Raw genomic sequence first — 26,605 nt, 5'->3', positions numbered from 1 at the left:
GCATCATTCAAAACATTACAGCCTTTTCCCAGGAAAAGAACAATACCAATTGGAGCATTGTCACGTGTGAACGTGGAGCCAGCTGTGCCCACCCACACCTTCTTCTGCTCCCCTGGGACCACAGCTGCAGGCACTTGCCAATCTTGCATCTGACAAATCAAACCACACTACAGCATTCAACAACAAAAAACAATGGCAAAAGTGGCTGTAAAGCACACCATGAATATCTCACAGCCACCTATTCTTTAAGCAGAACATCCAGTCGCAATTAAGTTATTTCCCATATGATACAACAAGTTGAAGAGGCAATGCCATGGACCTCTCAACACAACACAAACCTTTTAAGTCATGCCAATGGTGCTAGTTCAAACATGCTTTGACATGGTTGCTTCTATGGTGGCATCTGATAAATTCTTCTCTCTAATGTGTACCATAGTCAGACCATGCTTCATGAGTGCAAGGCCCAGGTGGCCTTGGGAGATCACACCTGAATAATAATAATAATCTGTAAGTCTTTATTGTATTTTTAATATTTACTCCAGCTTTAAAGCAACAGTTTCCCTTCCAGCACATTACTAAATATAGCCTACAGATCTACACCTACAAGCCAGGTGTAAGTATAATCAAAGTCTACCCATTTACAGCATAAATACAGTACAATTCAATTTATTGTATAATCAAAATATAATCACTGAAACATTAGTGAGGTTTTTATCTAAATATTTGCCACAACAGAAAAAACAAACGAAGGGTATTTCTGAGCCTGCATGTTCTCAATCAACCCAATTACATCCTGCTTGATGGAGTTAACATGTGACCACCAGGGACTGGTATAACCTCACAGAAATTACCAGTATGCCTAAACCTAACCTCAAAACCACTTCCACCTGGGCGAAACACTGGGAAAAGAGAGTCCGGTGACCACCACACAAAGATTCATCTTGAAGTCATACAATCTCAATGGCTAAGCACCCTCCAGATCCTTACCCTGGCAAACACCTATATGCCTGTAACGACTTTCAACGAATGCCTAAAGACACCCATTTTAATGGCTGCGCTCAGCCATGGTTGTTGATGCAATGCATTATGGGTATGATACTGCCGGTTAAGGAGCCACTACATACTTTATGTATGGTATTAGTACAAAATTGGGTCACAGCCTAACCCTTCACTGTAGTTTTTGAGAGACATACTTTACACTTTCAGACATGAACCTAATGCAGAATTCATACATGTCGTGCCCCAAAAATAGCAGATCTACAAGCTCAACGTATCGCATCACAATGCATTGTGAACTTGTAGATCTGCTATTTTAAACATTTTTTTCCCTGCTTTTCCAGCACGATACAGTCGCCCTACAAAGCAAAGCATAGTTGTCTCAATAAGAGAAAAAAAACAAGGTTGTCTCCTTATGAGTTTATTGAACATCATAAAACATATTTATAATATCTCACAGCAACTCTTTACTCAGGGAAAAAATATTCATGAAGCAATATTTAGAATACTTCCACACTTACCAAAAGGCCATTGATGTTACACGGCCCTAAAAAGAATGATTAACATAAACCACCTTAGCTACGTGTAGGGCAAGGCAAGGCAATATTACCTTTCTACAATTTATTAACTATTAAAACTTTCAGCAAAACCCAATGTACTTAGTGACAGTTAAAACATTCTCTCTAAGTAAAAGAGCTGAATGGTAGATAAAGGGAAAAACTAACAGCATTTTGGTTTAGTGGCAATTAAGGCAAGTATTCATTTTTGATCTGTTCTTCGATGTATACAAGGCACCCACTTTATCAATGACATTCAGTATGAGGCATTGTACAGAAATTGAAGCAAAATACAGTACAGTGGTAATGGAAGTCAGTCACAATCAAAATAAACAGTCATTTAATATCCATGGATAAAGACTAAAAGCACATTACAGGACCAATTCCCACAAGTTGCCTGTTAAGATTTTCCGAATTATTTTTAAGGCTTGGGTCTGTCCACTTGATACACCTCAAGACATTATAATCCAACATGTACCGAAGGGCAGTCCAACATCTTGAGCCAGCCCCCTACATCCCAGAATCTAGGCTACAAACCAAAATGTGAGTCCTTGAAATCTGGACCCTTTAGGCTTGGGACACCCTGCAACCTGTCGTCCCCGTTTTGGTCATGAATTTATTCAAAAGTACATCTTCAAGCTCACAACGCTTCGCGAGGCGACACGTGTGCTTGTAGATCTGCCATTTTATTTTCACCTAGACACACCTTCGTACAATTAAGTATAACTGCTAACGGTTTTACACATTTTAGCTTTTACAATGCCTAAATTATAATATGTTTTCACCATATAATATAGGCTATGTGTATAGTAATGTCTTCGTCCATCATGGTTTCATTATTTTCTAAAGCACTTTGTAACAGTTTTTGATATATAACTCTACTAACAATCACAAAATTTAAGTAGCAGTAGTAGACAAGAAATGGACAGAATGATTTACCTGACTTTGGCATCAGTTCACATCATCAGTGATACATTTCCTCACCATACCAAGTCATTCAGATTTCTTCATTGCCATAAAATTAGTACGTACATACAGAATCTTTCATCTTTGGATAATGTCAGCGGATGAAACTCACGAATCAGTTGAATCAAAAATCACCATTAACACGTAATAAAAACATTTGATCCGCAAAGTACTATTGCATAAGTCTTCCAAGACAGGGTAAAAATAAAAACAAAAAGCAATAAAAAAAAGGTGATCCTCGCAGTTTACTTTTAGGTTTGATTGTCATCCATCTTAAACTGATTAACCCATTTTGATCACTGAGTTATACAATCGACTGCCCTTTGAGCACACCCGCTACAAAAGAAATCCCACTTTAGACAGAGCATGTGCATTCAAATCTATTCTACAGTCTTCACAAACTATGCCAGAGAATAAAAAGTTTACTAAATGAACTTCAGTGATCGTTCAACTTTACAAGAATGTCACATCAAAACAAGATTGTGAGAATCTGTCGTGGAAAAAGGGGACAGTGAGTCGCTTTGTGGAGTCTGCAGCTGCGCAGGGCATGGTGTTTGTTTTATAAGGGGGTTAGGGGAGGAAGAAAAGGCTATGGGTTAACCACTTTCACCCGGGAGTCCCTATTTGGGGCATTTCATTATAGACAAAATACATTCAAAAATATTTAAAAATAGCCGATCTACAAGCCCATGAGCTTGTCCTATTTTTGAATAGTGTTTAAGTGGTTAAAGTAGTCTGTATGTGTGCATGTTGCTACAACAGGCTCCCTGGCCAGGACACCACGGTCAGCGTGACTTTATTCTTCTGTAGCTTCAGCATTGGGATGAGAGACGAGTTGTTCATGCCCACCGTGGTGGCACCATTCACCGCCACTATCTCATCACCACACCTAGAGAGAACCACAGACTCAGCCGGTAAATATGGGCTTCAGTGACTAGTTGCGATGAGGTGTGATTTCTAAAATAACAGAATGGGTAACTTACTTGAGGCGTCCGTCAAAGTGAGCGGGTGTACCAGGCACAATGGTTTTGATGAAGAAGGGCTGCTGCTGACCGTGGCTCTCCTCGTAACCCCCGACGATGCTGAAGCCCCAGCTCTCGTTGTTGGTCTTCAGCAGCACGATGTCACGGCACCAGTGCATGTGACTGAAATATCAAAGAAATAGACGAGAGAGAGAGAGAGAGATAACAGAAGGCTAATCTGTTACCCCTGAAACCCACCAGGTGCGCAAGCATAAGCACACAGACGTTGCTTTTCTTCCGATCCATGTTATTGAATGCAGCTGGGTTCTCACTGGCCGTGCATGGACGCTCCACTCGCACACGTGAAGGAGAGCAGGAAAAATGTTTGTCTGTGCGCATTATCATTGAAATGCATTGACCAGACATCCCACTGTGGCTAGGTTTAGCAATAACTGTCGTGCACAAACCTGCGCGCACAATAAAGCGTGTGTGCGGACGCTTTTTTGGTGGGTTCAAAGCGGTAGCATTATGCATTACCAGTGCAGTACCCGCTATCAGCGGGTACTATGACATCAGTACAAGCCCATACCCGTCATTCGTGGCCGACACTCGGCCCTTGCATCATTTATGTCATATTGTGTCATATGCGGGGGCTGCCCAATGCCCGTCCTTCTTTTCTTTGCAGTGACTTGTAATCATGGCGCACACCAATTCTTGACAACCGCTGATCAGATTGACTTAATACTTGACACTGGGGTGTCGGCCAAATGTCAAGGCGATTGGTTAAGACGGTTCTCGAGATAGGCAAAGGACATGGATACACACAGATTTGGAATTTATACATAGATTAGCATCATGCTACCAAATACTTAAATAATTATTCCACCGGGGTTAGTACAAGAAGATGACAAATTATTTATGTTAATTATGTTATTGACACCTTTGAGGCTGTGCAACATTAACCACATGAACTCTAACGTCCCTATTTTGGGCATGTCATAATAGGCTAGCTAGGCCTAGATCGCCTATTTACGGTGAAGTGATTTAAAGGTAGGGTAAGTGATTTTCTTTGGTTAAAATAAGTGTTAAATAGCTCTATATTCTGGAGTGTTTGTTCAGTAAGAGGAGTCTCCTTGTCTCTCCAGCTCTTTATAAAACAGAAAATGCATTTTCGTTTCAGTTTAATTTCCAATTTTATCAAATCAGGATAGAGAACTCAATCAGGATATAGATTAAACAAGTGAAATTGGAAGTGATGACACTAAGAAATGAGCAGGCAAAATTGGAACTGGAACACTATAAAAATGAAGCTTAAAATGGGTACTTTCTCCTGATTGGCTGAGATTTTGACACCTACCAGAAAATGTATTTTCTGTTTATTAAAGAGCTGGAGAGACGGGGAGACTCCTGTTACTGAACAAACACTCTATAGCAATGATTACTATCAGAATATAGTGCTTTAACATTTTAACAAAATACTTTTTGTTTTAACCCAAAAATATCACTTACCCTACCTTTAATGTAGAGGGGAAAAAGGAGTATATAGGGTTTTAGTGGTTTACCTAATTATTTTCAAATGTTTTGAAGTGTGTTCTGATGATGTTTGTACCTTGGCAGTCCCAACCATCGTGTCCACAGTGGGGTCCAGTTGAGGTCATCATCTCGCGAGTTCTCCCCAGACTCTAGCTCGTCCTTGTTGCCTGCCTCGCCATCCTCCTCCGGGTTCTCTGAGATGGTCTGGATCACACGCAACACCACCTGACTGTGGGCCGTCTGGGCCTTCAGTACCGACACCGCTTCATTGTAGGTCAGTTGGGTGAGGTCTACACCATTGATACTCAGCAGAATGTCACCTAAGGCCGCCCAGATAACATGGAAAACATCAAGATGACTTTGGAGGATCTTATGTTGAACGAGACACGCATCTCATCACGGTTGGGTTCAATTCAGTTTCTGTTCAAGTTGATGTTATGGGGAAAATAAAGAGTACATCTATTTTTTCAAATGTAATCATTATGCCGATTCCCCCATGTAAGCCCTGGCTGACCCCCACTAGTTGGTCTAGGGGAGGGTGTAGACATTGTGACATTGACAGGGCTCCGCATATTTTCACTGGGAGGACAGAACACATGAGGAACACGCTATCACTTCCAGTTCTGCTCCCCAATGAAAAGGTGCCCCGACAAACCTAACACACGGCAATGCTAATGCAGCTACAGAAACCACCCTCCCCACCTGACTTCTCTGCAAACATGGCCAATTGTGTTTGTACTTCGTAGGGAATGCCCGGCACAGTGGTGGGCAGGAGTATCACCCCTGCGCCACCCCGATGTCTATTATGGTTTTAAAAACAGTTCACCCAACCTTTGTAGCCCTTTTGGGGTCAAATCACTTTATTTGTAGAAGATGCAATGTTAAAAAATATACTAGTTCAAATGAATAAATATGTCTGAAAACAGTAAGCACCTGTTTTGATGGTGCCATCTCTGTGCAGACAGCCTACGGGCTGAACACTGGTGATGTAGACGGGTAGGCGACTGCGGCAGTCCCGCCCCCCAGCGATGGTGATGCCCAGAGAAAGACGAGGTTCCTTCTTCAAGCTCACCGTCTTCTCCTGGCTGGAAAAGCCACCTGGAGGGTCCTAGACGGCAATGAATGGCACACTTCATATGATACATCACAAAGATCCCCATTGGTCTATTCTTTGTGCACGTCTGGCTGGCTCAAATACTAAAGGGGAACTCAATATTTAACATGCATCCCTTTTTGTTCTATTGTGAAGATGTGAAAATCATATGCAATGCTTCCCAGTGTGCGGAGAACATGCTCATGAATGATCCAGAGTTTTCATCTCTGGGATCGTTAGACTTCAGCCGATTCCTATTGTATCCTATTGGATTCCTAAAAGTACTCGTACAAACAAATGTGAAGCATTTGAGATGCAGCCGAGAAGTAAAGGCAGAGGTAATGTGTGAGGATCAACACCAAGCTCTCGTAATGGAAGAGACGTGTGGAAACTGACAGCTTGAACCATCTTCCTCCAGAGTTTGTAAACCATCAGAGTAGGTCTGGGAGTGGGGGCAATGATGGGATGGGACGGGACGGGGGAGGGCTCTTCCTGCCCCAGCAGGGAACCCACCCACTTCAGCAAGACTAAAAAGACTCCACTCTGCAGGCGAAAGCTAACTGTCACCAGCTTTGATCCTCTGTCACCCAAAGAAACAACCAAACAAAACAAGACAGTGGCCCCATAGCGGCAGAGCGAGCAGCACCCTGGCTCTTTTGATCAGGACAGAGGGAGGCCCCAGAGAAGGGCTTTTATCTCCCCTCACCGGCACAGGCGTCTGCTCCCAACGGGGGAGGGGAGTTGCTTCTCATTACAGTCCGTATACATTGCAGCCGAGTGTCACCCACAAAAGTGTGGCGACTACCCTTACGTACCACATATGGAACTGCTTATTGTTACATACATACACCCATTTTTGTATGTCATGTACGCTTTGTGTGAGGTGTAAAATGGGAAACGTACTTCTGTCTCCATTCTTTTTCAAAGCTAAGGAATGCTGAAAGAGAATAGCAAGGCCACAGGTCTCTGAGTAAGAACTTATCTTACAAAATGAAAAAGTGTGATTATTGGTATATAATATACTCGGGACTACTCACGTCAGGAACGATGCAAGTTGGGAATCCATGCCCCACCCGCCTATGCAATACCCGTTGTACCCATTGTCAGAGTACCCGTTGTACCCATCTGTCTAACTGTGTCCCTTTCATGCCCATATATGGAGATCCCTGTATCTGTCTGTCTGTGTGGCTTTTATGGACATCTGTTTTATCCCTTTTATGCCTACATATGGAGATCCCTGATATCATCAGTATATAGTATCGGTCAGATCGGCGGTTGAACCGTTCTGGTAAAACGGATCTCCAAATATGCCATATATATATATATATATATATATATATATATATATATATATATATATATATATATATATATATATATATATATATATATATATATATATATATATATATATATATATATATATATATATATATATATATATATATATATATATATATATATATATGGGCATATCGGTCAGATCTGGTGGTCTGGACACTGGATCAGTGGTTCTGGACAACCGCCAACCACCACCGTTGGTTGACAAAACGCCCACCCAGCAGCTACATGTTTGGTTTGAGACTTGATTATTTTCATGCAGGGGTGTGGTGAAATAGCATGCATATCCCAAAATTATCAATCATTACTTATGGCCCAGTGGTGTCTGCAGAGACCCTGCCCAGTGGTTGGTAACCAAGCCAGCAGGACCGCAGTGGATTTTTTTAGCAAGAATAAACTAGTGGCCAACTCTAGTACTGCACGCTTGAAGCATAACAGTGGACTACTGCGGACTCTGACTTCAAGTCACCAGCCTGTGACATCGTCTATGTCATTATGTACGATGTATGACTACAGGTTTGAGCACATTTTCAGATTTGAGGTTTCAAAATCTGTCAGAAGTGGCATTGTTCTAGGAGGTCTTTCAAGATTACCTTCATGTAGGTGGAGCGGCGTCTGAAGTACTGTGGCTCAGGAGCCCTCCTGGCTGCTCTGCTTTGTGGTCCTTCTCCGTTACTGCCTCCTTCCTCCTGGGCCTCTGCATGCCTCATCACCACAAAGTTCACCCGCACCTCACTAGCCTGCAGGCACATTCACTTTGTTAACAAATTCATATATCCTTCCCAGATCATCAGATATCCTATCAAGTATTTGAAGACTCATCTTGGCAGCACTAACTAACTGCAACATATACCTGTATGATCTGGGCAGCACTCTCAGGGGTTCCATGCCTGAGGTCATGTCCATTGATTGCCAACACCTTGTCATTGTTCCTTAGCTTGCCGTCCTTGGCTGCTAGGCCTCCAGACAGCAGGTCCAGGATGAAGACCCCGGTCTCGTCCGATTTGCGGATGAGTTTGATACCCAGTGGCTCCGAGCGCTCTCGCTTCACCAGTGTCACATGGATGACTGTGCCTGGGTTGTTATTGGTGTTAGCGTTGCCATGGAGACTGTGAGATGACTGCGAGGCAGTGGCAGTGGTGGAAAGGGCGGGGTGGTGCTCAGGCCGTGGCTTGAAGCCCTTCTCCTGCATGACGGTGACCCGGAGCACGGAGCATGGCCGTTGCAACATGGCAATGGCCCGGCCGTGGGGGACGGAGGCCAGACTGACATCATTCACCTAGAAACATGACACCAGAGAGAGAGATAGAGAGAGATAGAGACGCTGTCACTTTTAAAAACAGGTCTCTTCAACAATGCAGGGTATAATAGCTGGAAAATATATCAACATTGTGATATGAGGTTGGGATTTTGGTTGTTGTTACATGTTGTTTTTTCCTGTTATTAAAAGCTACATTACGGTAAAGCTATAACATTGTATGAACCCTTTAGACAATTCTAGCTGAGTGAAATGAAAAACAAATGCCTCAACCCGTATGATTACCATACCCACATTTCTTACTGATGGTAATTGCTCATAGAAGTCTATGGAGTACATATATTGTGAAAGCTAAATAGTCATCCCTAAAACATTGTCACATTATCAACACATAAAAAATATAGCACAATATTTGATTCTACCAATACCACCCAGACCTAGTATATTGTATATGCACATACTGTACACAAAGGCAGCCAAGATGGCCCATGTGATGAAGGACAATTAGATTAGACATTGTCTGTTTTTCTGCTTCTAGACAATTCTATTAAAATGCTTCAAGATGCTATGATAATGTAGCTGTTCACTCTGGGAATCTGACATGTTGGCCACTTTCTTAGCCTTGAATCATAGCAAATCAAACTCATGCAATAAGATCTCATGAATAGTCTGATATAGTACAACAGCACATATTTGTCCAAAAATTCATTAGTTTTGTTTAGGACCTTTGTCATTTTATCACCTTTAAAAATAGCTGCCTGTCAAAACAATGCCTGCTTTACAAATCTCATTCGAGAAAAGGCCTTCACAAAATCAATGCATTGATTCAAGGGGAAGAGAGAGATTCAGTTTCAAGAAATTAGGAATGCAATCTTCACTCACCTAAAACATATCTGTTTACATGCACTGGCTTCCACAAAAGCCAAAAGAGAGAGAGAGAGAGAGAGAGAGTGAGAGCGAGAGAGAGAGAGGGTGGGGGTCTACTATTACAACTCCTGAGGCAGGTTAGCTGGTAAGTTTTACTTTCATTTCCAGCTTTGGGATTGGTGGGCATTGAGGAAACATTGCATTTTAGATGCATTCTGAGGCAGGGGTAACGGAGCTCAGGGTGAATCTGTCCTGAGCTCAGTTTACAGTGGCACTACATTCCAGGACAGCCGGAGGGCAGAAATCCAAGGAGACAGATTATGGAAGAGAGGAAGCCGCACCTTACTGAAATCCCCTCTATAATAATTCTTTGCACCTTCATTCTGCTCTATGCAATTGCAAACCGCAAGACAGCATTGTTACGTGTACAGTTGGTTTCATAATTCCATGGTTTGCTATGAACAGAACACTGCTATGCCATGTAAACAAATCATTATAAAATAGCTTTTCATAAGGGGGATGAAACTGATTATACTTATTAAATTGTACTTCATTATCATTCTTGATGTTTTGCCCTAGTTATAACCAGCATAACATCACAGCAGTGTTATTAATTGACTTGGCTATGAGCAAAACAAGACAAAAAAAAAGGCCATACACAGCCAGATCAGGTTCCAGTTAGCTTTGGGTGTGAACCTTGATCCTCTGAAAGAAGAGGGGATCAGTGACAGTAGCCAGTAAATGTTGCTTACAGTAATAATGTTTCACTAAAGCCAGGCCTAGGTGCCCTGAAGTGCACAGCCACACCGGTTGCCATGGAGCTAAACTTGTTTATCTTGAAAGTCTGCTTTCCTAGACCTTGCTTTCAAATGTCATGTTTACAACATTGTGTATTGGTGAGGAGGTGATATAGAAGATGGAAGTGTTTGTGTACAAAATATACTCAGGACTGAACCAGGACAAATTGTGCACGCAAAGTGCTTTTGGTTTGCCATCATTTTTATTCAGTCACACAGCAGAGGAGATGTGGAATACTTCACAGTAAGAGCTACTTCATCCAGACACCCTCATCATCGCTTAAGCCTAATATGTACTTTGTTGCTCAACAAAGTATATACTTCACTGAAAATAACGGATTCTTGGTGGTGTGTCGGCGAGCGACGCCACATGTTAAGAGTTTCCCTCACCTCTAGGATGTGATCCCCTGGGGCCAGCCTGCCATCACGAGCCGCCAGCGAGTCACGGACAATCTCCTGGATGACTATGTTGCCCAGCGGGGTGTCTTTCCCACCCACGATGCGCAGACCTAACTCGTCTTCTGGCTCATCTCGGAACAGCTCCACCACGTTGGCCTCTGAAACCAGACTAGACCGCAGGGGGGTGTTGTCTGGAGGGCATGGGGTGCATGGGTTAGAAAGTGCATGCAAAGAGGAAAGAGGATCTTACTAGTGACACATGAAGTTTTGTTTACAACATATCCCTAAGATCTACACTGCTTTTTCATGACAATATAATAAAAACAGGGGGGAAAAACAGCTTTTTTTTCCAGTAAAAGCTAAGAACTACAGAAGGTTAAAAACATGGCAGGCTGACCTTAGTACACTGTGATATAATCAACGTAGGTACAGCTAATACAATTTACTAAAGCAAAGCGGCCTGGGCGACGGCCCCTTCCTATGTGAAAGCCCCTGTACCCCCAAACACTGCCGGGGTTTTTTGTATACATGGCAGGGGCTCCTCCAAACTGTCCATAATGACATTTGAGTGTAATATATATTGATCATGTGTTTGTATACATGTAGGCAGCAATGTCGTTCTATTTGTGAAAAGCAGAAGTCATTAGAGAATGTGTTATGACTGCATAATGTTATGTAATGATGAAAACAAATGTTATTACAAACATTTGTTTGAATGAATGACTTGGCTTGCTAGACAGAGCAGTACGAAGAATGTTGTTAGTTATTCCGTTCACATTTCCCACGATGAAAACGTCCAACAGCATTGGCAATGCTTGCATATTGGCACACCTAAATCAAACACACCCATTATTACTTTTATTAGCTGCAGCTGGGAGGCTTACATCATAGCGTACAAAGGCCATGATTTTACCCTTCTATAGTTCTTTAAGTCCAGCTGCAGTGGTTATTTTGCTACCTTTATTGTGATGTTTTCTTGTGAGAAGGAGGTTAGTTGTGTCAAGTCTCTCCAGCCAGACTCATAAGTCATAATTCATTTAATAGGGAAATCTTAAAGGGGGGAATAACGATTGATTGTGCAATCTGTTAGTGTTCCCTCTTCAGGTACATCTAAATAATTGAGCAATTGTAAATCCAGACAATGTCGATGAGAATGATGATGTAAGCTTTTTCCGAGAACTAAGGAGTTACCAGGTGTCTGTAAACTACGTTTTGGACCGATTCCGTGGTGCCTTGCAGGTGTGTCTTTGAACCAGTCAACTATAACGTATGCGAGTTGTTCCATGTTCTAATGATGATGATTCACCTGTGCGTCAAAATCAAAACCCTGAGGCCTAAAACATGTGTATATTTTCCACTGTTTTGACAACTCCTGCCATGAGCACTTCACCTCTGACAAATGCTTACCATCCCTTTCACTTGCACACCAATCAACAGTTCAACAGCAATTTGGATGACTATTCTTACAGTTGCTATGTCATTATAGTATTTTGTAGGCCCCCTTCCCACATGCCGTACACTCCATAACATTGCTGGATAGAAAATAGCTGGCAAAAAAGAGAGGATTTCCCTCATTCACAAAGCGTGCGTATGCGCAGATATATATATACTAAAGGGCATATCCGGTTTCCACAAGCAGTCTGATTCATTATTATTCTTTTTACGTGATTTTTGTTGTTATATACACACACACACGTCTGTTTGGAGGCACTTGTATGAGCCACAGCAATCAACAGGCAATATATGACATTGTCTGTGGATTCATCGCTTTACATGCCAGTGGGAAACAGGCATTAGCGTTTGGTTCGTGAAATGACTCCATACCATCTTCGCTCTCCTCATAGGCAGGATTTATTAGCCCAGGTTCGGCCTGGCTTCGGACGGAAGATCTCGACGGTACAGGGGCGTGTTTAGCATCAGCCGACGACTCTCCCTCGGCGCTCTTAATCCCCTTTAACTCGTTCCAGGACGGTTTCTTCTTTCGCTCCACCTCCTCCCTCATCTTTTTGAAAACAGGACACCTGAGGGGGGGAAATAATCCAACTCATACAGTCAACAAGAGATCTAAGCAAAATCTATCACACATTTCAACTACTGATCTGTGTTGTTGGTCCCACCAACAGCACAGAGCATTAATTCATGTTAATCAATGATAATGATATATAAAATGAGCAGGGAAGTCCTGTTCTGAAGCACAACTAAAGGGTGCAGGAGGCTTAATGGGCTAGAAAGATTAATCCATTAAAACCGGGAATGCATCCGTGTGTAATTTTTATTTTATTTCTTCGATCTACAAGCTCGTAGCGCTCGGTGCCACGCTATGAGCTTGTAAATCTGCTAGTTTAGAAAAATCATGAACATTTCTGCAAATCTTTGAATATATACATTTTTAACTCAAATATTTGCTTCTGGGGGGGGGGGAGGGGTCCACGTGCAAATACATAATTTTGGGGGTCCTTGACATGAAAAAAGTTTGAGAACCACTGATTACAGCAAGGATTTAGAAGACATTTGTAGAATCGCCAGAAGCTAAGATTTGAGTTACAAATGTTCGCTTTAAAAAAAATACATATTCAAAGATTTTCACAAAATCTCAAGATTAAAACATTTTTTTGCAGATCTACAAGCTCATAATGTGGCACTCAGCGCTGCGCTATGAGCTTGTATATCTGCTATTTTTTTGAATAGCCAAAGAAATCTATAAAATGACACAGATGCGTTCCCGGTCTAAATGGATTGAAATTTAGAAAGGACAGGGGGGCTAGTCAAGTACAGTTTCTGTCAGTGTGGTAGAGTAAAGCAGGGCGAGAGAGAGAGACTAGATTCACATACAGAATTCAGAGGAGAAGCGCTATGCAGATGAGCACACTATTTTACTGCATTGCAGGGAGTCTGTGGTGGGGGACAGGTTCAGTCTGATTAAGTCAGTCATTCAGTGCTAGTACTGCTGTTTGTTCCTGGTGGCTGAACTTTGCCTCCTCATTGTTTACATTGGGAGGCTGCAGCAGGACTGTGACCCTCTATGACAGCGAAGCCTTAGTTTACCCACAAGTGATCGCGTCACTGGCCACGTGAGACGATAAGCACCACAGCGACCAGACCACGTGAAAAACATGAAGGCTGGCTTTCAACAGCTTGTGAATGAATAACGGTGCACGTTTTATGTTAAAATGTTAAAGGAGTAGTTCACCCAAAAAAGGTACTTATTCTCTTTACACACCCCATGAAGCCTTGAATTCATGGAGATTTTTTAGTTTGTCACATTCCTGAGACAATAATTTCATGACCGGGTCATCGGTCAATAGACTCAGTAGGACTCTTGAGTCTCCGCCGGTCATAAAATTATTGGCTTAAGAATGCGACAAAAACTAAAAAATCGCCATGAATTCAAGACTTTATGGGGTGTGTAATTGATAGAAAATAATTCATTTTATGGGGTGTGTAATTGATAGAAACATTTTTGGGGTGAACTACTAACATTTAATATCTTCACTAGCTACCAGGAATATGTGTCAGACACTAAAACATAATAATAGCTTTAGCAGCCGTATACAAGGGTGACATTTGAAACTAGGCAGCTTAGAAACTAGTCATTTTACATGCCCAAGGGCGCATCAGTAGTCTCTCTGTCTCTTCATGACTTCACCACCTTTAAAACTAAAGCACTCCTTCAGGTAGGGACTTTTTTTTTTTTTTGCAGAGTCCAAGCGCTAAAATGAAATATGGGCCAAAATAAACCTACCTATAGAATACATTAAAAGGGAAACACACAGTTCATGTGAATTTAATTGAATTGCTAATGTTAAAGGTAGGGTAAGTGATATTTTTGGGTTAAAACAAAAAGTATTTTGTTAAAAGGTTAAAGCACTATATTCTGATAGTAATCATTGCTATAGAGTGTTTGTTCAGTAACAGGAGTCTCCCCGTCTCTCCAGCTCTTCAGAAAATACATTTTCCGGTAGGTGTCAAAATCTCAGCCAATCAGGAGAAAGTACCCATTTTTAAGCTTCATTTTTATAGTCTTCCAGTTCCAACTTTGCATGCTCATTTCTTAGTGTCATCACTTCCAATTTCACTTGTTTAATCTATATCCTGATTGAGTTCTCTATCCTGATTGGATAAAATTGGAAATGAAACTGAAACTAAAACGAAAATGCATTTTCTGTTTTATAAAGAGCTGGAGAGACAAGGACACTCCTGTTACTGAACAAACACTCTATAGCAATGAGTACTATCAGAATATAGAGCTATTCAACACTTATTTTAACCAAAGAAAATCACTTACCCTACCTTTAATGATTATAATGGCCAATAAAATTAACTATATTTACAATATGAAGCCATGAAGCCTTGAATTCATGGAATGTTTTTTGTTTTTGTCGCATTCCTGAGCCAATAATTTGATGACTGGGTCATCGGTCAATAGACTCAGGGCTGCTGGCACTCTGCATGGTAGGGGAAGTGTACGGTCAGCTTGTCCAGCAGGTTCCTGACCAGTAGTTCCGGACCCATACTGACGGAAAATTCCCCATCATGTTTATTAAACCCCTTTTCAGTGTTCCCATGTAGTATTCCAATTCCCATGAATTGGCAAACACTGGCCTTGCATGCTCATGGGGTCTATGACTACAATTACATCAATACGATTCATATTTTGAGAAGTCAAGATCACCATTTTGTATTTGTACCCCAAACTTTACAGCACAACTTCATTGCTGTTTCAGAGAGCACATAAGACTATTCAGTGTTATAGCTGCAAATTGAACATTAGCCCTACAAGAAATATAATATTAGAAACCATCAACATCCTTCTGTGGAAAATGCTGTGAAATGCTTGTGAAAATTACTATTTTTTTCTTCTTATCTAGCATGATAAACGTATATGATGCATTACGCCACTCTCCAATACTGGGGCAACCTAAAATGTCAGCCCATCAGCATCACTATCCCCGCTTTTTTCCTTGTTCAGTGGCCCCTTACCTGTTGTGCAGGTGAGGCTGCAGTTCGCAGCGCTGCATGCGCTGCTCGCACTCTGCATTGTAGGGGCAGAGTACGGTCATCTTGTCCAGCAGGTTCCTGACCAGCAGGCTGGAGGGCCGGCACTGATGCAGCTGCAGCCGCTGGCGGTCCACCGGACAGAAGTCCTGCTCCTTCAAGAAGCTGCTCAGGCAGTTGAAGCAGTACGTGTGGCCACAGGGAGTGTCCATGGGCCTGAGCAAAGGCTGCAAACAGATGTGGCACACCAGTTCATCGTCCACTTCATCCTGGTACTCGTACAGGTGGCTCTCCTGGCCCTCGTGCTGCTGGCCACACTCCTTACACACCCGGGCCCATGTAAGGCTCGCAGTGTTGTTATTAGCACTGCTGCTGCTGGCAACCTTGGGCTCCGTCATGGCCGCTGGCCGAGGAGGAACCCCAGTCCAAACTTCCTCTGCTCCACAGGAAGGGATATGCGTCTGTCTGCACGGCCCACTTATCTCCTCGAGCAGTTGGTCTCTAGTTTACTTCATAAGGTCTATTCTATATATCGGTTTGTACATCCCCAGTTGAATCCATTGGAAAGATCATCAGACCCACGTCACAATCCACTGTTCACCCAGTCTTCTTCATGACTTCATTTTGGCTTTCTGCTGAGAGAAAAACAGAGAAAGGTCTGCTGTTGAAGAAATTCTTTGTACTCAAACCAAACCAGCCAGCTCTACAGGAAATGACACAAATCCACATAGGACCTGCAATATGGCAGCAAGCGGCAGCTGTTTCCTCTCAGCAAGTTTCCTGAGGGACAAAGGGAATTCCCATTTCAGATAAATATCACCGTGGGCTTCATCAAAAGGACTAAGCCGCGTGAAAAGAGGCAGGAAAATAGCAGAGGGGCTAAAGTCAAAGCCCTGCTAATGGAAAGAAACAAAGGCATGGAGCTACACAGGCATAAGAACTGGGCAGAAATGCAATCCCAATTCCCCATCACTAATGACCCCCATGCGCCCAATCAACAGAGGTCTGCATCCCTCTGTGGGTCTCCTAATCCCCGCTAATTCCCTCTCCTACAGAGTGTGCCGATCACAAATGCATTCTTCTGAGAAACTTTTGCGACTCTCTCCATATCAGAATACATACTCCAACCTTACCACTCATACATGTTATTATTAATTCTAGGAGTTGAGGCATTCAATTTAGTTTGACTCTGTTCCACAGATAAATATTGTAAAAATAGCAGATCTACAAGCTCACAAATATTATATCGGTATTTATTGAAACATTTCTAAATCAGATGCTACACAGCAAAGGAGCAAAATCACATTATAAATAGATTATGGATGTACAACTTGTCCTGTTGCTCATTGTCAAAATGTAAATTCTCCCTCAGAAAAAACTAAACTAAACTGTGCCGCAGTAAAACATCTTCCTTGTATTCGAATACTGGTCATTGTGTGACCCCTGCTGTGTAGAGGTCAGGTGGATATAAAAAGCATATAAGGCGTTATCATTTACATCTTCCGTGTTAGCATTGTATTGTTCCACTCACCTGAGATGATATCTGTGTTGTCAAGCACCCAGCAGCCTCTGCACATAACCAACCTAGCCGCTATGCTGGCTGCCTAAAGCCTGAATGAAACCAGAGCCTTTACCTCAACAGCACATCTCAGAGTAATGTGTATGTGCGTCTCTGTGAGTGAGTGAGTGAGTGAGAGAGAGAGAGAGCGTGTGAGAGAGAGAGAAGGGGGAGGGGGATGTAGCAAAAGATAGCCGGGGAGGGAAGGAAAAGAATATAAAAGGTTTTTGTATACTTACTTGTACATGGATGTCGCGCAGCGAAAATAGCTGATCTATAAGCAGAAAAGCTTGTAGATCTGCTATTTTTGGTGCGTGACACCGCACACAAGGAAGTATATCAAGCCCTTCAGTCAGTATACGTGGGTGTGTGTGTGTGTGTGTGTGTGTATGCCCTCCCACTGCACTGGCTGGGAGGACGGCAGAGGGAGAGCGGTGTGACGAGGCACAGGGGAGTTCAGAGGAAAGGAGAAACATTCAGTCTGCTTCTGTCTGACAGAGAGAGAGGGAGGGAGAGAGAGAGAAAGAGTGGGGGGTATGGTTTATTATGGGCTGATGATGTCGCACTACCGCAGGCAAAGCACTCAAGAGCATCTGAGAGATAGATCAACCAGTTACGCACATGAGCGTGCACGCCCGTGCTAGTACACAACTCAACATGTACACACATATATACGCGTGTGTGTGTGTGTGTGTGTGTGTGTGTGTGTGTGTGTGTGTGTGTGTGTGTGTGTGTGTGTGTGTGTGTGTGTGTGTGTGTGTGTGTGTGTGTGTGTGTGTGTGTATATATACACACACACACATATAATTATACAGATGCTCACTTAGGTCATGCAGGACTTGTCCTTCACAGCCTTTCTTTTACTTTGCTCAGGTGATACCTATTCTTGTAATGGATATGGGTCATGAATCCTGTAACACAGCGAGGCAAACAAATGAGAAACCAGGGTGTGCTCAATTTAGCAGGGAATTTAATTTACATGACCTTGTAGCCAGCCCCAAAATAATGCGATCCGATAGCGGAAATCTAACAATAAACTAGATGATTTTAAATAGGCTGCATTGCCTAATTGAAAAGGACATGGCATGCTCAGAGAAGAACAGACGGGTGATCACATTCATTCAATACCTTACGTTGTATTTATTTAATTAAATGATGACAAAATGTGGTCCGACGTTTGGAAAATCACCAGGCATTGTTAGCCAGAGAACGGACCCTTGGGATTTGTTTAGGATGCAGCGCATGTCTTCATTAGAGCAGTGGCTATATGTGCAGGGAGCCAAGCGGTGGCCCTGGAGATGATGATGGACGGCCTCCTGCTTGCCCTGTGTCGTCAATGTACTGTCAAATGCAGGGTGTCAATTTAACTCAGGCAGGCTAAACAGGATGTTGTTGTTGTACCCTTTGCTATCATCCACACCATTCTACCATTTTTGACCCGGAGACATTTGAAAACACAGCTTGTGTTTAAAACTCAGGCATTGCTTTTTAATGCGGATGGCAGGAATGGAGTCGTTTTGAATACAATGATGTAGACACCCACATTAGCTTCCTGATTCAGTATTATCAGTCTTTCCCTGATTGAATGGTCACATCCTTATCACGTTCCTTTTCCGTAAGAAAAACAATGCATCAAACTTACTAGAGTGGTTTATTCAATATGAATACCAAATTACAGGTGTTGCCGCTGACCTGAACTTGTTGTCTATGCTAGTGAGTTAAATTCTGCAGGCTCTCAAAATGTGGCCTACATAGTACGACTACGTGAAGAGATTGATAGACAGGGATAGTGTGTGAAAAGCTGGTAAATAGGTACTCTCTCCCGATTGGCTTAAATCTTGTCACCTACCTGAAAATGTTTTTTTCTGTTTATTAAAGAGCTGGAGGGACAGGGAGACCCCTGTGACAGAACAAATACTAGCGATAATTCCTATCAGAATATATAAATATATATATTTAACCTTTTAACAAAAAATATCACTTACACTACCTTTAATCAAGACTGCAATCAAAGTCAGTTTGTGACTAAGAATAAGCCACGTCACCTTCTAACGTTTCCAAACACATTTTAATCCTAACAAAGAACAAATGCAGTTGATAAAGTAAATCATGAATGTAAGTGCGTAAGGCGACATCCATGGACGGACGCCATCATTTTTGTTGTTGCTCCTTACACATAGAGAATGTGGACAGTCTAAGACTCTAATAGCTTGCCCCCTGCACATGTAGGCAGTAGTATCACTATGAATACTTATATGTATTCATACATACTTATGAATATTTCATTTAACAGCATATGAAATATTTGAAATCTGGTTTCATGGTGTGAAAAATTCCTTAATTGTGTTTAAAAAGGCAAGTTTGGCAACAAGCTGACTATAATATAGTCAGCTTAATATGCTCCACTGCCTCCCCATATGTGGAGCAATGTAGTGTACTGCAGTTGACAGATTCTGAATCTCTACTTGGTTAAAACATGAATGCTATGCATAGAATGTGATAAGATAAGTAAAAGCATGGGAATCTACTCCAACACAATATACAAGTGACCTTGAAGCGGCAACACAGTCTCCAAATGAAATGCCTAGCAATCATGTGACTTTCTAAGCTTTCTAGGGAAATGTCTTTCGACCCAAGTGTCCTCGAGTCTCTCCAAAGAGAGGATTACCAGGGGTGGCATTCCCTCATAGCTCAGCAGTGTTGCCAGATTTTGTGAGAGAAATAAGCAACCAGGTGAATGAAAACAAGCCCAAAAGAAGTGAAAGTCGCTTATAATAGGCGGACAAGGCAACACTGTAGCTCAGCCAAATCACTTGCTCACATTGTTGACATGAGTGAGTCACATGTGCTGACACACCTTCTGTGACACAGGTGAGGACAAAAAACACATGCAAAGTTTCCCTTCTTGGCTGCCAGACTGTTCCAGACAGGAGGTGTGTCATGTCTCTAACCATAATCTGCACGGTGCCAGACCCTAGTAATTTAATCCGGGAACGCATCCGTGTCATTTTAGATTTTAGCTATAACCATTATTTTATACTTCAAAAATAGCAGATATACAAGCTCATAGCACGGCATGAGCGTGTAGAACTGCTATTTTTGAAAAATCTTGAATGTTTGTGCAAATCTATAAAAAAAAAAGTTTTTCAAGGGAATTTATTTGTACTCAGACTTTGCTTCTGGGGGTCCCTGGAACAAAATATTTTCAGATGGGGGTCTGCGGCCAAATACATTTTGGGGGTCCTTGACTTGAAAAAGTTTGAGAACCACACTGATATAGCAACAAAAGCTTTTCAGAAAACTGTTAGCATTTAGAAGACATTTGTAGCAAACAGTTTGGGGTAATGCATTACCAAGTGAAGAGTTGGAATATGAATTATTATTTAAATGTTAGTGTCAAGCAATATTTATTTCTAACAAGTAGCCTATACCTTATTATTTAAAAATATTCTCCTTTTTAAAATATTGTTCTTGTTCCTTGCATCAATATTGCTTTTTCATTATTGCACAACAACATGCAAATCCAAATGTTTTAAATGCAATGAACAATATTTGCATTGCACTGATTTGACCATAAGGATGAATGAGCAACATCACCTGTGCACGAGCCATCTTCTCAAGATTTATAGGTTTTGAGAAGTTTTTTTGCTTAAAAATAAAGAATGTTTACGTAACATATTGCAAGTGATTTATACTATATTTATATTTATATATATATATAAATGGCTATTTTCTCAATATTTATCTGTAGAACCAAGTCAAACTAAATGTAATGCCTCCAAGTCCAAGTGCTTGTCAGGGTGGGGGGGTCCCCAGTTCAAATATGTTTTTTTGGGGGGTGTCGCTGCCTGAAAAGTTTGGGAACCCTTGCTGTAGTGTAGACCATTAGTTCCCAACCTTTTCAAGCCGCAACCCCCAAAAATAATCATGTGAACCGGGGGACCCCCCACCCTGACAAGCACTTGGAATTCTAGGAGTTGAGCCATTCAATTTAGTTTGACTCGGCTCCAGAGATAACTAGTGAAAATAGCAGATCTACAAGCTCACAACGCCTCGTAACACGAGTCGTTGTGAGCTTGTCGGCTATTTTTAGATTTTTTTTTGTCCATTTCTTATTATAAGAAATAATAATTTGACAATTTGGCCAATGTTTCACCAGTTTTTATAGTATAGTTTGTTGATTACTTTAGATGCAGCAATCTTTTTTTTCAGCTCGCAGGGCTGATCAGTAAAGAGACGTGCAACTAGTCGTCACATTCTCAACACATTTTCCTCATTGGCTGGCCTTGGTAAAAGGCCAGCCAATGAGGGCTCAATGTCCTCTCAGAATATGGCATCTAAACAACTACGCAGCATATGGGATCTGAAAATGTCGATGGGATACTGTGTTCGGCCACTGTGTGTGTGTGCGTGTGCGTGTGCGTGTGCGTGTGTGTGTGTGTGTATATATATATATATATATCTCTCTCTCTACGGTAAATCTGTGGCACTGTTCCTCACTCGGCCAGCCAATCAAAGGGCTAGCTCACTTTTGTAGGAGCAGCCATCTTGTTTAGCGTTTCTGCGGACAGGATCACAGAAGGGCAAATATGGTTTTATTTAACGATAGAACGCAAAAGTACATTACTAAACACATGTATGACATAGTGTGTTCTGTGTTTAGTCAGAATGCTATGCTGGCCGTGTTCGATGAAGAAAACGGTTATGGGATGTTTTTTGGACCTCGTTTGAAACACTGTCCAATTCCCTTTGTAATTTGCATATCCGGTCTAGAGTGGACACAGAAACAGCCGTTTGTGTTCATGTATATGCGAGTGGAAATGATCGGACACAGTAGACGGGATCTAAACCCAGACTGAACGCTTAACAGGCCGCTCTGTTTAAACTGCGCACATACTGCTACTCATCAGTGTGACGGTCTGATAAGCCGTCTATTTGATTGATGAATGGCCCAAACAACAACAGTTTACAAAGGCCACCCCTCCACCATCTGACGACGTTGTCAGCGATCTGTCTGATACAATAGCCTAGTTCAATTATTAGATCATATCAGGATTGTATTACATAACAATTAATAGCTTAATAAGAATGACATTCGCTAGTCTCTGAAACAGTGTAGTTGACAGTACTTTAAGGGGTTTAGCTTGCTGCGAGCTGATATATATGACTATCATTTCTTGTTTAGCTATTAAAAGGTCTTAAAAGTCCTTAAAGGGGGAATACCACTCGTTTTCAACATTGAACCATGTCATAATATACCTTAGAACTGTTGTGTGGAGATAAGAAAAAAGTCTCCCCTCCCCCCTTCTATGTTGCCTAAAACTGGAAAAATGATTGTTGGGGTCATGTGATCAGTGACAAACGGTCAGTGTACTCTTTGGCCCGCCCTCTAGGCTGCCTCATTCACTAGACTGGTTGAAACAGTGCGACTTGGATATAAAGTTAAGACTTGTTAAAGCATTTTCAGCCAATTGATTTCTATTACCTACAGGGTACAATGTCTTGTGAAATGTGATATATAACCATATGCCATTATAAACTACTACAAGTTGCACTGTTTCAGCTGGAAGTGAGATTCCCCATTCAAGTGAATGAGGCAGCCTAGAGGGCGAGACTGTCATCTGGGGACTGTCATGGAATTCTAGATCAATCAGCAATTGATGAGGCAAATAGGAGTCAATACAATGTTCTAGGTGGTGATGGTTATGCTTTATGTACAACATGGGGAGAAGTACAGTAACACTCATGTCAGTGGTAGAGTAGTTCAGCCAAGAGACACAGGCTTATAAGAGCATAGTTATACCGTAGCTGCTTCAAGGACTAGCTGAACCATAACAAGATAGGCTGTAACATGAACAATAGCTATCAGGCCTAGTGGAGACATTTAGGCGCTTACAAGTTACCAAATATCATAATGTGTTAAGTACACCAAGTGATTTAATATATGGTAAAATATAAAGGTTAGATTAGATAAATGGCAACCATAATAACAATATAGTATATGGAATATAGTATATGGAATAATTCTTCTCCAGGACCCCCCCCCCCCGCCTCCCCCACAAAGTCAGGTGGGGACCCTGGGGGTCCCAACCCACAGATTGAGAACCACTGCTGTAGACTAAAGCTCATACATGGGGTCTCTAAACCTCCCACTGTACAGCAGACCAGTGTCCATCTACGCATACCAAACTGGTCTAAAACAGCACCCATGGCATTAACGTTTCAGACAAGGATTCCTCTAAAACATGGCATTCCATTCCATTCAACAGGAACAGTGAGAAGTATAGTAATTCATTGTAAACAAAGACCCTCTCTCCAAATTCTCACAGTTAAAACGGTGACTTGAAACGTTGCAATGAAGGCCTCTTGCTTTATATTTAGTCATATGCATGACTGCAGAACATTACAATAGCTCAAGGGTTCCTAAACTTTTCAGGCCGGAACGCCCCAAAATGATCATATTTGAACTGGGACCCCCCCACCCTGACAAGCACTTGGAATTGTACGGATTACATTGACTCGGTTCCACAGATAAAATTGTGAAAGTAGCCGATCTACAAGCTCACACCGCTGTGAGCTTGTAGATCGGCTACTGAACAACGTTTGCCTCTTTCTAACGTGATATGACAATTTGACCAATTTGGTATTAAAAAGGTATTTAAAGCCCTTAAATTGTCACTTTAGAAATGTGCAGATACCCTGTATACACTTATACATTACTGTATGCTGGTTTACTTTGTTTACCATTGAGTGAGAAAATAATGTTGCACATTAAGCTAATAATGTGGGGACCCCCACTTTGGGAACCACTGCACTAGCTCATGGACATTCACAGTGCTGCTCTTACCAAATAAGCCAAGTCATCAATACAGCCTCCTGAATCTTTCCACGAGATAAGAAAGGTTGGTAACAGGCACGGTACGGTACGGTACCAATGCCACCCAAGGACATAGCCTACACCCTACCCTACATGATAAATAGCCAACTAATTATGTTATAATAAATAAATAATAAAACATGACAACTGTTTGAGGCATAATCATACTGCATCTGGGCAAATTACTCATCGTTTTATAGCCTACTAACCAAATTTTAAAATGTGCACAAAATACATGTTATTGAAGCCGAGCCGTGATAAAATGGCTGCTCTATCATTCTTTCTTTTTCAACTTTTCCTCAGTCTTGGGGTGTTGCACATTATCAAAAGTGCTACAAACTTTGGGGTAGCATGTTATGTACAACAACAACAACAACAACACAAAGTTAGTATTGTTGTTATTGAAAACACAGAGAGGCGCAGGCGCTGGGGAAGTGCAGTGGTTCTCTAAAAGTGGGGTCCATGGACACTCAGGGTTCCTTGAAGGGGTTCTAAATTGACCCTTACAATGCTGTAACTCTGACAGTGTACAAATGGAATTAGGGTCCATTTGTACACTGTCAGAGTTAAGATGGGTCCTTGAAATGTAAAAGTTTGAGAGCCTCTTGCTGGTCTAGTGGCCATAAAAGTAGGCTAGCTAGTAGCCATGGTGTTCTCTGAACTGAAGCCATAAATAATTCAATGTCCTCCACTGACAGCTATAGTGACAGTCGCTTTGGTCCACCTGTAATAGAGCCAACTGATAGAGAAGGTCATAAAAGTACACACACGTGGGGAACAAATCAGACCTCTGCTTGTTCTCTGTGTCGCACACCTGACTGGCATCATGATGTATTATACACATACAGTAATGATGGCCCCCGGCTTGTTGCGAACACCTTTAACTGTTAAAACCTTTTTTTGTTTGTGTCAAACTGTCAGTGGTGGAAGTGGTACTCAGTACTCAGATATTTTACTTCAGTAAAAGTAGCAACACCACAATATAAAAATGCTCTGTAACAAGTAAAAGGCCTGTGCTCAAAATGTCACTTGAGTAAAAGTACAAAAGTATTGGCATCAAAAGGAAAAGTACTAAAATGCAGACCTACAAGCATCGCGACGTGTTGTGAGCTTATAGATCTGCTATTTTCAAATAGCCTATAATAAAATAGGGCTAAAGTGGTTAATGTATGTTTTATAATATAATAATGTATATATGCAAAGTAACTAGTAACTTAAGTTTTCAAATAATTGTAGTGGAGTAAAAGTATAGTATTTGCCTCTGAGATGTAGTGGTAAAAGTACTGGAAATTGGAAATGCTCCAGTAAAGTAAAAGTACCTCAAATGTGTACTCAAGTACAGACAGTACTTGAGTAGATATACTTAGTTACTTTCCACCACACCACGGGTGTCAATCTATCTGTAATAAAACTATTCCATAAGTTTCACCATAGGTGTTACATTAGGAACATCATGTTCAGCCACATTGTTTCATGTTTGCTTTGAATTACATTACATAACCTGATACAGAGTCAACTCAACAAGACCGAAACTCGTCTTACCTGTAAAGGTTTTCCCCGGAAGTAAGTTAGCCTAGCTCTGCTCTGCTTAAAACAAAGAACTCTCGATGAATCCCGAATTAAAATGGGAAAAAAACTTCTAAAAACGTTAGACGAGCGTCTATATTAGCGAAGCATCGCGTTAGATCACCATAGCGCGATGAAATGTGGTCATAATGCTGTTCCCCCAGGTGTGGTTCATCATCATCATCATCATCACACAGGCGGAGGCTCAGGCTGGCTGGGCAACAGTCCCAGTTTCGAACAACAAACACACACACACCACAGTCTGACGTTCACCACAGGAAGTCCATGCAAATATGGACACTAGGTGGAAAGACTGGTGATGCGAGGTTATATGGACACAGGTCACATCTGTCAAGGTAGCCTGCCTGCCCTATGAGTAACATAACATCTGTTTAACATGGAGAAGCCTCGCTCTCTCTCTCTCTCTCTATATATATATATATATATGTGTGTGTGTGTGTGTGTGTGTGTGTGTGTGTGTGTGTGTGTGTGTGTGTGTGTGTGTGTGTGTGTGTGTGTGTGTGTGTGTGTGTGTGTGTACACATTTACTCAAGTACTGTACTTAAGTACAATTTTGAGGTATTGTTTACGTAGTATATTTTGATGCCAATACTTTTGTACTTTTACTCAAGTACATTTTTAATACATGTAACAGAGTATATCTACATTGCAATATTGATAATTTTACTTAGTAAAACATGTGAGTTTCTTCCATCATGGTCTGAGCTGACGTCCATGGAATCCATGCAAATATGAACACAGGTCACATCTGTCAAGGTAGCCTGCCTGCCCGCCCTATGGGTAACATAACATCTGTTCAAATGGAATATATCAAATATA

General features: G+C 41.7%; 1 protein-coding gene across 3 annotated transcripts; it reads right to left on the bottom strand.

Moving 5' to 3' along the window:
* Positions 1–1,401: 1,401 nt before the first annotated feature.
* Positions 1,402–25,994, bottom strand: lnx2b (ligand of numb-protein X 2b). Of its 3 annotated transcripts, none has more exons than XM_084041033.1 (10): positions 25,742–25,994; positions 15,750–16,399; positions 12,594–12,790; positions 10,761–10,960; positions 8,302–8,727; positions 8,042–8,188; positions 5,948–6,122; positions 5,091–5,334; positions 3,503–3,664; positions 1,402–3,408 (listed from the first exon to the last, which is right to left on the bottom strand). In XM_084041033.1, exons 2-10 carry the CDS (start codon positions 16,160–16,162, stop codon positions 3,273–3,275), a joined length of 2,100 nt encoding a protein of 699 aa, XP_083897159.1. In that variant the 5' UTR covers positions 16,163–16,399; positions 25,742–25,994; the 3' UTR covers positions 1,402–3,272. The 3 variants fall into 3 exon arrangements, with proteins under 3 accessions (XP_083897159.1, XP_083897160.1, XP_083897161.1); XM_084041034.1 differs by having other exon boundaries at positions 15,750–16,396; XM_084041035.1 differs by lacking the exon at positions 25,742–25,994 and adding an exon at positions 17,296–17,497 and having other exon boundaries at positions 15,750–16,396.
* Between the last annotated feature and the right edge of the window lie 611 nt (positions 25,995–26,605).

The sequence above is a fragment of the Gymnoscopelus microlampas genome (assembly GCF_963454915.1).
Source record: "Gymnoscopelus microlampas genome assembly, chromosome: 18".
NCBI classification, from domain to species: Eukaryota; Metazoa; Chordata; class Actinopteri; order Myctophiformes; family Myctophidae; genus Gymnoscopelus; species Gymnoscopelus microlampas.
Note: the sequence above shows the minus strand (reverse complement) of the source record. Positions and strands in the feature narration are given on the sequence as shown.